The 14,922-nt window shown below is 36.2% G+C and overlaps 1 protein-coding gene across 18 annotated transcripts in view; it reads left to right on the forward strand.

The window, feature by feature from the left end:
- The window catches only part of CPED1 (cadherin like and PC-esterase domain containing 1), a 310,448-nt gene that overhangs the window by 162,447 nt on the left and 133,079 nt on the right, over positions 1 to 14,922 (forward strand). For 2 of the 18 annotated variants that reach the window (XM_074035880.1, XM_074035881.1), the window contains exon 16: positions 62 to 1,456. The exons of the other annotated variants lie outside the window; for them this stretch is intronic. In XM_074035880.1, the coding sequence (XP_073891981.1) occupies positions 62 to 148 (87 nt within the window). In that variant the 3' untranslated portion in view covers positions 149 to 1,456. Of the gene's footprint in view, positions 1 to 61; positions 1,457 to 14,922 lie in introns of those variants that run through there. 18 annotated transcript variants of the gene reach the window in all.

Here is a 14,922-nt window from a genome sequence, read left to right on the forward strand (position 1 = left end):
TTAGGTAATGCTGAGAAAATTTCCACATGCATTTGACTAACTGTGACATTTCCTTCAATAGGCACGTGTTGTAGGAACAAGAATGGGGGATGGAGTATTCCTTGCAGATGGTTTCACTGATTGCAGAACTAACTACAGGCTGGTTTGATATATGTTCCCTGAAGACAGAATTAGGACACTTTACCACCTGACATATTTAACTTCTTTTGAAAATGATGCTAATTTGTCTTTTTTTCTTTTTCACCCACACCCTTTTATAGGCAGGACTGATGAGTTTAAAACATTGAGCATGACTTCATTCTTCAAAGCAGAGCAGGCCCCTACCCAGTGCCCTCCAGCTCTCAGGACCTCATTCTTTAGCAATGTGGTACAGACGTTCACTGTGTTTGCTGGGTTTTTACCTCCTCCACATCCCCCAGCTCCCCACCCCTCCACATGCTTGAAGATGATCTTTCCAGACCTAATGGTTTGGAAAATAAATGTTGCATGTGGGCTTCTTGACCTGACAAATTATGTTAAAATTAAATTCTTGATAAAGTTAAGAGACCCAGGTTTCAAAGGTTTAAGAAATAACAGGGAGGGAGACATTTTCTTTGAGTGAAATAATCCCTCTTAAATACTTTGATCAAAATACTGTTTATATTGTCTAGATTTGTGTCACAGCTCAACCCTTACTTGTCAGAGACTTTGGACAATTTCTCATCTGTCATACATGGATAGTAATGATACTGATGCTCTAAGGGAGTTTTTAAGGAAAAATTGAGTTAATATTGTGAAGATCTTGGAACAGTGCCCGGGCACATAAAGAGTCCAGTATCCATGTTTGCAAAATATATATTTTAAAAGAGATAAATAAATATGTCTTCAGATTGGCATAAGAGGAAAGTTTAAAATATCAAATTTTATTTTTCCATTGAAGTCTAGTAAAATGTATTAGAGATTTTCAAATTTCTTATATTTAAGTTTAGATTTAATAAGATGCAAAAATATGAAGGACTTTGCATCATGAATCACCTGTGCTAAATTACACAGTACATTTTTGTAATGAATGTGATTACAAACATTTCAGAATTGAGTGTAAATTTTGCCTTAAACATGTATTTTAATTTTGACAGTTGCATGATTAATGGTGAATTTAATTTTAATAGCAGTCTCAGCTGAGAGACTGGGAATTAAAGAATTATTTAACAATAAGAGAGAAAATATTTCTTTGTTGAAACCAGAAACATCTTTCACAGATTTCATTTGGTAGATTCCATTAAGGATAAGGATGAAGGGATCAATGTTCTCTGTGCTGTTTTAATAAATTAGTAGCAAAGGATACAGATATTACCTATGTTTTATCAGGAATGAGGCATAACCATAATGTAATTTAATTATTTTGTATCTATAATCTCTAAAAAATACTATTATTCTAAAAGACTATAAACTTGTTCATATATTATAATAAACTAAATGAGAAAATGAGTCTTAGCTTACATGATTTCAACAAAAACTGCTAAACTCTTCCTCACTTTTTTGAAACCAGATTTTATTCCAAATGACTTTTAGATATTTCTCAAATGCTAATACATCTTCACATATTAGAGAATTGTCCCTCCTGAGAAGATTGAGATGCATTGCATCTGATAATTATTTAGCACTTACCGTGTGCTAGGTTCTATTCTAATTGTTTTCCACTTACTAACTCAACTCTCAAAACTAAATCAAACACTTAAAAGGTAGATACTTTAATAATTCCCATTTCATAGATGGAGAAATGGAGGCACAAAGAACTTGCCAAGGTCCCATAGCTTGTAAGTAGCAGAAACCATTTTTGAACCCAGACATCCTGGTTCCAGAGCACTGCTAATTACAAGCTATAAGCCACTCTATGATATACCAAAACAAGATTGTTAAAGTAAGTACAGTTGACCATTGCATAACACAGGATTCCATTACACGGATGTACTTACAAGTGGATTTTTAAAAATAAATATATTGAAAACATTTTTGAAGATTTTGAGACAATCTCAAAAAACTCACAATCCGTCTGGCCTAGAATCATCAAAAAGTAAGAAAAAGTTAGGTATGTCATTAATACATAAAACGTGTAGATCCTAGCCTATTTTATCACTTACTACCATAATATATATACAAATCTGTTATACAAAGTTAAAATGTATCAAAATGTACCAAACCCTTATAGACCATACATGGTGCCATTTCCAGTCCAGAGAAATATAAACAAATGTGAAGATGAAGTATTAAATCAAAACTGCATAGAACGAACTGTAGTATGTACTGTGCTACTGTAATAATTTTGTAGCGGGTTATTGCAGTGAGCTCAAGTGTTGCAAGTATCCATGTAAGATGTCAACTGACACTAATCATCTCCATATGAGGAGTTTAACTCTCCAGTAAATTGTGCATCACAGTAAAAAGTGATCTCTCTTTCTTTCTAACTTGGATGCCCTTTATTTCTTTCTCTTGCCTAATTGCTGAGACCAGGACTTCCAGAATTACATTAAATGAAAGTGGTAAAAGTGGGCATCCTTGTCTTGTTCTAGTCCTTAGAGAAAAGGCCTTTAAATTTTCTGTTCAGTACAATGTTAGCTGTGGGCTTGTCGTATATGGCCTTGATTATTTTGAGGTATATTCATTCTATATACATGTTGATAAGGATTTTTATCATAAAAAGATGTTGAATTATTTATTTATTTATTTATTTATTTATTTATTTATTTATTTATTTTTTGAGACAGAGTCTTGCTCTGTCACCAGGCTGGAGAACAGTGGTGCAATCTTGGCTCACTACAACCTCCACCTCCCTGGTTCAAGAGATTCTCCTGAGTCAGCCTCCTCAGTAGCTGGGATTACAGGCACGCACCACCATGCCCAGCTAATTTTTGTATTTTTAGTAGAGACGGGTTTTCAGCATGTTGGCCAGGATGGTCTCGATCTCCTGACCTCGTGATCCTCCCGCCTTGGCCTCCCAAAGTGCTGGGATTACAGGCATGAGCCACCACGCCCAGCCTAGAGATGTTGAATTTTATCAAATGCTTTTTCAGCATTGAAATAATATGGCTTTCATTCTTGATTATGTTAATATAATATATCATGTTTATTAATTTGTGTTCACAGACGACATGATCTTATACCTGGAAAATCCTAAATACTCTATCAAAAACTTATGTTGATAAAGAAGTTCAGTTAAGTTGCAGGGTACAAAATCAACATAAAAAAATCAATGGCATTTGTATATGCCAGCAGCAAACAACCTGAAAAGGAAATCAAGAAGGCAACCCCATTTATAATAGCTACAAAAAAATGTAAAATAACTAGGAATCAATCTAAAGAAATGAAAGATCTGTACGAGGAAAACTATAAAACTCTGATAAAGGAGGTCACAAAAAAATGGAAAGATATTCCATGCTCATGGATTGGAAGAATTAATATTGTTAAAATGACAATATTTCCCAAAACAATTTACAGATTCAATGTAATCCCAATTAAAATACCAACAACATTCTTCACAGAAATAGAAAAACAATCCTAAAATTTATATGAAACCAAAAAGGATTCTGAATAGCCAAAGCAATACTTGGTAAAAGGAACAAAACTGGAGACATCAGACTACATGACTTCAAAATTAACTGCAAAGCTATAGTAACAAACAGATCATAATACTGGTGTAAAAACATACGTGTAGACCAATGGATCAGAATAGAAAACCCAACTATAATCCATGCATTTACAGCCAATTCACTTTCACTTAAGATGCCACGAACATATAATGGGGAAAGGACAGTCTTTTCAATAAATGGTGCTGGGAAAACTGGATAACTCTCTGCAGACGAATAAAACTAGACCCCTATTTCTCATACACAAAAATCAAAATGCATTAAAGGCTTAAATCTGAAATCTGAAACTACAAAACTAGCAGAAGAAAAAATTGGAAAAGTGCTCCAGAAAATTGATCTGAGCAATGATTTTTTGTATAAGACCTTAAAACCCCAGACAACCAAAGCAAAATTAGACAATCAGGATTGCATCAAGCTAAAAAGCTTCTGCACAGCAAAGGAAACAATCAACGAAGCGAAGAAATAACCTACAAAATGGGAGAAACTCCTTGCAAAGTGTCCATATGACAAGGATTCAATAGCTAAAATATATAAGGAACTCGAACAACTCAATAGCCAAAAAAAAAAAAAAAAAAAAAAAAAAAAAAAAAATCTGATTTTACAATGAGTAAAAGATCAGAAAAGACATTTCTCAAAAGAAGACATACAAATGGCCAACAAGGATGTGAAAAAATGTGCAACATACTAACCATCAGAGAAATGCAAATCAAAATCACAATGGCATATTATCTTACTCCAATTAAAATGGCTTTTATCAAAAAGACAAAAACAGATGCTGGCAAGAATGCGGAGAAAGGGGAACTCTGGCACACTGTTGGTGGGAATGTAAATTAGAACAGTCACTATGGAGAATGGTATGGACATTCCTCAAAAAAGTAAAAATAGCCGGGCGCGGTGGCTCAAGCCTGTAATCCCAGCACTTTGGGAGGCCGAGACGGGTGGATCACGAGGTCAGGAGATCGAGACCATCCTGGCTAACACGGTGAAACCCCGTCTCTACTAAAAAATACAAAAAACTAGCCGGGCGAAGTGGCGGGTGCCTGTAGTCCCAGCTACTCGGGAGGCTGAGGCAGGAGAATGGCGTGAACCCGAGAGGAGGAGCTTGCAGTGAGCTGAGATCCGGCCACTGCACTCCAGCCTGGGTGACAGAGCAAGACTCCGTCTCAAAAAAAACAAAAAAAAAGTAAAAATAGAACCACCAGATGATCCATCAACCCCATTGTTGAGTATATATCCAAAAGAAAGAAAGTCAATACATATAAGAGATATTTGCACTCCCCTGTTTATTGCAGTGCTATTCACAATGGCCAAGATATGGAATCAACCTAAGTGTCTGTCACAGATGATTAGATAAAGAAAACATGGTATTATACACAATGGAATATTATTCAGCCATAAAAAAGAATGAAATCGTGTAATTTGCAGCAGCATGAATGGAACTGGAGGCCATTATATTAAGTGAAATAAGCCAGGCACAGAAAGGCAAATGTTGCATGTTCACGTTCATATGTGTGAGCTAAAAAAAAATACATCACATGAAGATTGAGAGTAGAGTGATGGTTACCAGAAGCCAGAAACAATAGGGAGAAGGAGGAGGATGGAAAGAAAAAAGAATATAACTATACTTATTACCACTGAACTGTATGCCTAAGAATAATAAAGACAGTAAATTGTATATGCATATTTTATCTAAATAAAAAAATGTGATCTCTCATGGCTCTTGCATATTTTTATTGTATTTAGTGCAATACTGTAAACTTGAATAACACCAGGGCACCCATACAAAGTGCCACCACTAATGATGCTGGAAGTGCTCCCAAGAAGCAGAGAAAAGTCATGATATAACAGAAAAAGTTGAATTGCTTGATATGTATTGTCAGTTGAATATGTGTTAATCAATTGTTTATGTTATTAGTAAGGCTTCAAGTCAATACTTGATTTTACTTGAATACTATTGATCAAGTCAAAAGTAGGTTATTAGTAATCATGTTTCTGGAGATTCGAAAGTTATACTTGGATTTTTGACTGCCTGGAGAATTGGCACCAGTAACCACCACTCCTCTTCTTACTTCCTGTTATTCAAGGGTCAACTATATGTGCTTTACATACAGTTTTGGCTCCAAGAGTTAATTTGTAGGTTATTGTTTGGAACTTGCCATTAATTTCTGGTGGGTGTATAGAAGTAAATTTACAAATGAGGTTAGGTTTTAGGTAAGCCTTTAAAAGTCCACTTAATATATGCTATCATTAATATAGTGACGGGGGCAGTCATAAGAAAGGGGTCGAGTACACCAGGGAGCCCTGCAACAATTATGTGTGGGGAAAAGGTTTGAGGAGCCAACGCTGTTAATGCGGAAGATACCAGTAGAGGAGGGTGTGAGCAATGGGACGTGTTTCTAGCTGTAGGATTGACCAATAGCTCTGTGGCTAGTAGACAGGTTCATAGTTCATAGCCATTTGTCAGTCTTGTGTTCCAGTGTCACACTGAACTTTAGAGTTAGGAGGATCTTTGACATCTAACACCTCACTCTGCATATCAGTAAACCTCAGTAATTTGCCAAAGTCCACCATCAATAATTGACCAAGGTTCATTGCCAGTCAGTGGCAGAGTAAGGATGAGAACCCATGAATCAGGTATCAAACCCACTAGCAGTTTGTAGTTGTGCCTTATGTAGAAGGGGTATCGGCATCCAGACCTAGACACGGTTCCTGAGCTCCTGGAGATGAATAAAATGAATGAATAAAATGAGGAAAATGAATGCAGGATTGCCAGTTCACTGACAATTTACCCTTCCTATCTGAAAAGGGTCCCTATTTCTTTTTTAGAATATTCTTTAGAACATTGACTTAGCTGTTCTATACCCTTACTGGTTAAGTCTTAGTGGCATTGTCTTGATATCACAAAATGTAAAAAGTGTAAAAAAATTTTTGATGAAAGGAATGCATTATATTCAGAGATAATTATAATTCATCACTTTAATAACCCTCTTTCAGTGATATCTCCAAGGATGAGACCTACATTGGTAATTTGCAAATCTTCAATAGCCAATCAGCAAATAGAAAGTAATTATTGGGTCATGGTATCAACATATAAGAGGTAATTATTATATTAAATTCTGCTGCTGTTTACGGGTTTGCATGTTTGTTAGAAATTAAACAAATACATTTGACTGAGGCAATACTGGTACAGAATGAAAAAATAATGATTTGTGTAAAGCCCCCAAAATAGCCTCCACTGACTGGGCGTCTTTGACATCCTCTTTCCCATGCTAAGTCCATCTGTGATCCCGATAACCCCTCAGTCTGGCATTCAGCCCTCCCTCCCAACTGGACACATGCCGCTGATGAATAGCTTCTCACCCCCTTTCATAACCAGAGCACAAATATTAGATGAATTTCCTTTGAACCTTGCTTCCTCTTGGCTCTTAATGTAGTCTAGCTCCTTAGAAGAAACATTTCAGGTTCTGGGAGCCACAGAGTCCCTTATTAATCATCTTTTTTTTTTTTTTTCTGGAGGAACAAATAATAAAAGATTTTTTATATTTCTCCAAGGTAATAGATACTGTGTATCGTGATTGGAAAAGATGTCCCACTTCTTAAATATTTAATTAGAATCTGTCACTGCAGTATATGGAATATTTTAACCATCTAGCCCTTAAGAAGAGTACTAAGGTTTCTCTGCATAACAATAATGCTATTAATAATAAGAAACAATAGTCATTTTCTATTTGTTGCTTCTTCCAAGAACCTATTTCTTTAGACACTTTCATGTGTAACTAGCCAAACAACAGCTAATCCGTATTTAAATAACTCCATGTAATAAAATAATGTTTTCCATGTTAAGAGGAAAAATTCTAGAATGTTATATTCTTTTTAATGCCATTATCCAGTTAGAACACTTTTAACCATAATAATAATAATTTCCAGCTATCCCAAATCCTAAAATAAAGTGCCAACACCCCCAAATATATTTTGTTACTGAAACATGTGTAAACAATTATGAATATCTAAACCATACTGGTATTGGTTTTCAAACTCTCTCCAAAACTGTAGGGAAAAAATGCCCTTAATGAGTCTGTTGATAGATATATTCGACTTCAAAAGTTGCTTTTGCAGACCCAGAGAATAAAGATTTCACTTTCTATTGAGTATGTAAGAAACTGGTATAAATTTTAGATTTTAAGTTTCAGAAAGAGAAAAAGACATCTATGCAATTTACTTTTCTGATTTGTAAAACTCAAGTTTATTCAAAACTGCACCAGAATCCATGAGTGGAGAATGATCAATTGGAGTTGAGATTATAATTTGGGGGAAATCAACGAGGGCCGCTGACTTGATCAGAAGTTTTTGTGTACCTCTTCAAAAAATTGAATAGAAGAACATGGATTTGTTATGCCGGGTACATGGATTCATTATGATAAGAAAGAATTTGAAGTTAGATATATATTTAAATATTAAAATGGTTAATTGAAAAGTATTTTTAAATGAACCTACCTCTTATTGTTACCAGAAGAAGCAATCCCAATCTTACTCAAATTCTATTTTAAATGGCATGGATTCCCCCACCCATTGGCACAATATTGGTTAAGATGGTGAAATAATTGTGGTATCTTTATAAAAACTTTACAATTAGTTAACACTCTGTTCTTGTATATTACTCTCATCCCTCTCCCTCACTTGCACACATACATGAACACACACAAACACATTCACGGTAAACTTCTCCAGTCCAAAGCCTAGGTCTTTTATCATCCTCACTAAGCACAATGCCTGGAAAGTTCTTAATATTTGTAAAATTAAATGATACTGTTCAAACTAAATGCAAAATTAAATACATGCCCTATTTTAATAGTTATGCTCTAGGTTACATTAATATGGCATTCTTGAAAAATGTTAAAATGCATGATTATGTTTATGGGTTTTTTTGCATATATAATTTTTAAATTGTTTAAGCTTTGTGTTTTGAAATAATATTGAAGTTATGAGTTGAAAAATGGTATAAACAATTCCTATACACTTTATATCCAGATTCACCAAATTGTTTTTTAAAATTTTTATTTATTTAATTTTAAATGTTTATGGATACATAGTAGGTGTATGTATTTATGGGGTACACAAGATTTAAAAATGTTAAATGCATCATTACGTTACATCACTATTACATTATATCACTATGACGTTACATCACTATCGCATGAGAATAGTGTTGATATCCCTGTGCATGAAGCTTGTATGAGTACAGTTCCTCTTCTCCTTATCTCAGTAAAAGAAGCCCTCCTTCTTAGCCTCAGACTTTCATATATTTGGCTGCAAGAGAGATATGAGGGGATAGAGAGCGAGAAGAGGTGACCTTTGGGGAATGTATTGTTCACGAAGAGAGACTGTGTCCCCATCGCTGCCCCCAGAGGGGGAAGGGAGAGGGGTCCATGATTTCTCTTCTTAAGGTAGTCACCTGTGAAGCTTAAGAGATGACTTCAAGAGGGAGAGAAAGTTGCTTGTTCACCTGGCTGAATATCTGCTTACTAACAGGGTCTGAGGAATGGCCTTGCACTGCCAGAAAGGGAGAAAGAGCATGCTGAGCTGTTGCTGCTGGTGAGGCTCGTCAGGCTAAGAAGGGGCAAGGAGCAGTCCCTTGAGTTCTCAGGAATTCGAGGTAGAGTATATCTGTCCCAGGCCACAGTCCCCAGAGTTAAAGCTGTAGAAGGTAGAAGAAATGCGGTTCTGTATGTAGGCTTCTCAGGTACCCGGCAGGAGATGAAAAGACACCTGAGGCTTTTAATCAGGATCAGCTGGAAAAGGTAGCTGAGCCTCTCAATGGTCCACACCACTGCCTCAACATCAGAGCTTTTTTGAGGCTACCCCCCAACAATGAGACAATGAGTGAGGTCAACAGGGATGATCCCCAAAAGAGATTTATTTTGCCGTCTTCTCCCACCTTAAATCAAAAGCAAAAAATTTAGGAAAGTTAGGAGGGAACAGACCCCATTCACTACCTCCAATCCTTCAGTGTTACATTTTATTGCTGTGCAAAAAATTACCACAAATGTAGCAACTTAAAACAACATCCATTCACTTTCACGTTTGGTAGCTTAGAAATCCAGGGGCAGTGGGACGGTGTTCTCTGCTCAGAGCTCAAAATCTAAAATTAAAGTGTTGACCAGCTGAATTCTTGTCTGGAGCCTCTGGGGAAGAGCCCACTGACAAGCTCACTGGGGTTGCTGGCAGAATTCCCTTACCTGCAACTGGAGGGCTGACGTCCCTGTTTCCTTACAAGCTGCCCGTCAAGGACTGCTCTCAGCTCCCAGAGGCTGCCCGCATTCCTTGCCACCTGGTCCCTTTCATTTCCTAAGTCATCAGTGGGACTCTCACACCTTGAATCTCTCTCCCAGGATTTTTTTCTCTTTGTCTTCCCTGTCTCTGACCTCTAGACCCAGATTTTAGCTCCCTAATTTAAGGCCAACTGATTTGGGAATTTAATTAAATGTGCAGAATCCCTTCCAGCGACACCTAGATTAGTGTTTGCTTGAATAACTGGAGGAAAATGGATATATATCAAGGGCTGGGAATTATAAGAGCCATCTCAGAATTAGACCTGTCATAATTCTCTGCCTACCATAAAGTGTGGGAGCTGTAAATCTACACTTCCCCGGGGAAAAGTTTTGGATCAAAATGAGAATAAAGTGATAGTGAAAATGAGACTTTTAATAACTGGCAATTTCTAAAGTGTAATGATATAGGACTTTAATATCATTAAGGGAGCCAGATCCATTCAGAAAGGGGGTAGGTTTGTCAACAGAGCAGGATAGTAGCAGTTATTTAAAAAAAACAAAATTATTTCTCATTTATTTATTTACCTTACAAGTTGAGACTCTTCAATTAAAACTATTATCTATGATTGGAGTAACCTCACACAGTAGAGCAGTCTATTGTAGTAAATGCCTACACTGTTCTTGCCATGTTCTATCACTTTAATGTATAAGGCAACCATATGTGATGGGCACCTATCATTACAGAAAACAAGTGGCAGACCTGGGACTTAAATCTATAAAGTGTTGCAAACTCAAATCTTTTCAGACGTGGCTAATATAAATGACAAAATTAGGCCAAGAGTGAGGCAATACGAACTGGTGAGGACTATGGCTAAGTGGAAAGCATATGCCCTGTTAAATGTGAACAGCAATTGCTCAGCTCAAGATATTTGCTGCTACTTTGGAAGGATGATTCAGTATTGTGGAATCTCCTAATTCTTCCAAAGAAACCTAACTTTTGAATTTTAATGGAAGACTTCTCAAGTTTTACATATTGGTAACTAATTTTTAAAAGGGAAGCCTCTGCAAGGCAAAAAAGTAAATAAAATTCTGTGATCAGATTCCACACAGAGAACATCAGTTCATGTCTTCTGATATAATCCAATGCACTCATACCATAGATGATAAACTTAATCAATGTGTGTGTGAGAGGAAGGATGGGCGGTGAACAGAAGGGATATAATGACTAGAACAATTTATATTGTTAATTCAAAAAAGCCTACTTTGATTTGTTTTTAAAATAAAGAGGATTTACTAGCAGATTTCACCGAAAAAATCCAGATTTCCAGGTTCCAGGTGACGTTTGATTCAGTGCTTAAACAATGTCACCTGTTTCCTCTCCATCTCATTGCAGTATATTTTAGTTGTTACTTCACCCTCAGACTCCACATGGGAGCCTTCAGGCAACTGCAGGTTCTCTCACATGTCCACACATGGCTGTGGTCATGCTGAACTTTAAAACCTCACATCACTTTCCTGGGAGTTCCTGCAAAATATGCATAAATATCATTATCACTTATTGGATTTTGTATCCAACTACTTACTACTGATTGATTTAAGCCAATGAAGTATAACCTTAGAACTGGTAAGAGGCCAATTCCTCCAAACCTCATAGCCAAGCATAAACAACAATCAATTCCCAAAGGAAATTAGAAATATTATTTTAAGAAGGACAGATGCTGGGAAACAAAGAACAGAGTCTATCTGAGGTTTATCTTCTGAATATCTCCTCCAGTTCTAGGACTTAAAAGATGTCTATAAAATATCTACTTCCAGTCTCAACTCTCCTCATGGACTCCAATCCATTTATCCAACTGCATATGAACCACTGTTACTTAGATAACCAAACATCTCTAATGTCATTTCATCATTTCTCCCCCACTCCCCACAACATTCTATTACATCTAATTTCTTAGTCAATGTTCTTGTGCAGGAAATAGAAATCAATTCTGGCTAACCTAAGCAGAAAAGGAACTTTATTCAAAACATATCTGGTAGCTTACAGAATTGAGCTATTGTGGGAAGACTATAGAAGCAGAAAATAGACAGGAATCAAGGGAAATAGGAGGAGCTGCAGGCAAGGTACTACCCCAACTCCCACTGTCACTGGACACACTTTCTTCTCCAGAGCCCACAGGCTGCTGCTTCTGCCTCTGCTGCTGAACATCAAGGCCATGAACACTTTCTAAACTGTCCCATCTTATTTGTGTCATTTGTTCCAAATTTGAAATCTTAGGGTGAGGCATCCAGTTAGCCACATTTAAATCACATGCCGTTGTTCTGCTCACTAGACAGAGCAGGATTACTTGGCATTTATAGTATAGGATTCCCTCTAAATAAGAGAGGGTTGAACAATGGGCAATGAAAAAATGACAGATGTCCTCAATTTTTATGTTTTATGGAGCCTCACAACAAGACAGTTACCAGTTCTATATAAATAAGTCCATTCTCATACCCATAGCTCTCCAAAGATAAAATAAATATGCCCTCTCAATGGGCAATATGTTTGTCTTTATCCAAAGAGTAGACTCATTGACCACTTGGTGGCAATATTAAAGAAAGAATTCGGGCATCACAGGGTTGGAGAGATCAAATGATTTTTTAAAACCTCAATAATCTAAAATTTTAAATCAATGTCAAGTTAGAAGTATGTCCTCAGTCCCAATTTACTGCTAGGTGCTCTGCTCTTTCTTCCACTATTTGTGTGTTTGTAAATATTAAGGAACAAAAGCTCAGAACATCACAAATCTGATTAGAGGGCCCTACTAAGACCTTGTGATCACTTCCTTTTCCAGACGCCACAAGGCGTGGCCCACTGCTGGATACTTGGCCCGGGATTTAAAGGGGCTGTGTGCCACTGTGGATTTGGAGGATTATATCCACAATTTGCCACCAATTCCTCTCTGGTCTAGTATACTTCTTTAGTTCACTTCTTAAGTTTCATCTAGGCCTTAAGTGTTTCAGACTGATTATGAGCAACGTAGCAACTGAGGAATCCCCTCCCCGAAAGACAGTAGGACTTTATGTTGACCAGTGTACTGGCTTCACTTTCTTTCATTCCTCTCTTTTCACTGCTTTTCCTCATCCTAGTGATTCTCAAGCTTAAGCATGCATTGAAATTTCCCAGAGGGCTTATTAAAACACAGACTGCTGGCTTCAACCCCAGGTTCCCACTTAGTAGGTTTAAGATGGGGCTCAAGAATTTGCGTATCTAACAACTTTCCAGCTGATGCTGATGCCATGCCTCTTGTCCCCAAACCGCACTTTGAGAACCATTGCCTTTTAGTACCCCTAAGCTGATGCCTTTTCTTTTTCATATAAAAAGCACCTGCTTTTACCATTATGTAGCTCAGGTGCATTCTCTTTTCAGTACATTTCTTCCATATTCCATTTCTTTGTCTGATAGGAAAGGCTATTTCTTTACCTCTCAAAATACCCTGTCTTTGTGTGTGAAAAGACTATGTTTCAAGTAATGTCACCAAGGAGATAGTTTTATCAGGGAATAAAATAAACACCTTTTAGTGGTACTTCCCAAAACTTGACTTCTAATCTTGTATTGTCCACTCTGTATTCTTTATGACATAAATGTGTCTTCATTTTCTCAACTTTTCTGACTCTTCCTATAAGTGATTCTGAACATCAAAGGTATTTTTCTAAGTTTCTTCTTAAATTCTCTGAAATTTTAAAATCCATTCATTATTTTCTTACGTTTGAGTATTTCAATGATTGTTTTGCTAACATAAATTACTATGTTTCTTAAGTTTTATTTGCCCTTGTTAAACATAATTTAAATCTATAAAAACAAAAAGGAACAAAAAAGGAAAAGTAATATCAAACATCAGATAAAAGACCTGCCAAAGTAGTATATGTTGGATATAAACTTCCCTTAAGTATCCAGTGTATAAACTTCAGTTAAGTGTCCAGTAAGTGTTTTTTCTTGTTTCTTTTTGTTGTTCTTGTTTGTAACTGTTTTCAAGAAAGCAACATCTAAAAGTAAAAGTAAATTTCTTTTTGTCAAACTTTAAAATTAAAAACTCATTAACTGACCAGTAATGAAAATAAAGGGTCTATTCATTAATGACCAAATTCATGTTTGAGGACACAATTTTGTATGAGTAGCTTCAAATAATCTTTACCCCAGTCTTCCTACTATTCACTCATGAAAGAGTGATAATATGTTTAGTAATCATTCAACCAAGTCATACATCATTAAATATGTCCTTTTCTTAGAATTAACACTCCCTATACTTTAATTTCCTTTCCTTTCATTCTGTCTCTAGTCTTTAGAGACCTCACCAGAGTTCACAATACGTCCCCACCCTACTTCAGTGCCCTGGATGATTAACCACCACTAAGTCTGAAGTTTTTAAATTGTTATTTTTCTTCTTTTTGGCGTGTGTAGGGTGAGAGGTAAAATTTTTACAATTCAAAGACAATATATTTTAAGATTGGAACTGATAAAGATCAAGCATTTCTTTTGATTCTGGCTTTCATTTAAATCATTTGTATTCCGATTGTTAGCTTTCTAAATGGTCTCTTCAGCATCAAACTAAAATATGATTGGATGTATTTGTGGCTTTTATAAACTCTGTACTATCGAGGGTCATCCAAGTTTTAGAAACATTATAATGTGGCTATTTTGACAAATCAACATCCTTCTTATTGAATCAGTTTAATATATCTGATTTTCCTCACTTTAGAATGCTAATTATGTAAACACAACTTACCTACCAGCTCTGCCACAAGGGCCTGTTTGAGTGAATGGCAAAAAAAAAAAAAAAAAAAAAAAAAAAAAAACAACAACATTTCGCCAGAAGACCACATTTTGTATGTTATTCAATAAGGTACATGGATTGGGTGTGGCATCAGAAAAATGGAATCTATGTGCTAGGTTTATCGCTTATTACCACAATGACACTGAGCAAGCCACTTAAGTTCTTGGAAAATTGCTATGATGTATAAAATGGACATAATTTATACTTGCCCCAACC

The sequence above is a fragment of the Macaca fascicularis genome, chromosome 3, assembly GCF_037993035.2.
Source record: "Macaca fascicularis isolate 582-1 chromosome 3, T2T-MFA8v1.1".
In the NCBI taxonomy this organism is placed as follows: domain Eukaryota; kingdom Metazoa; phylum Chordata; class Mammalia; order Primates; family Cercopithecidae; genus Macaca; species Macaca fascicularis.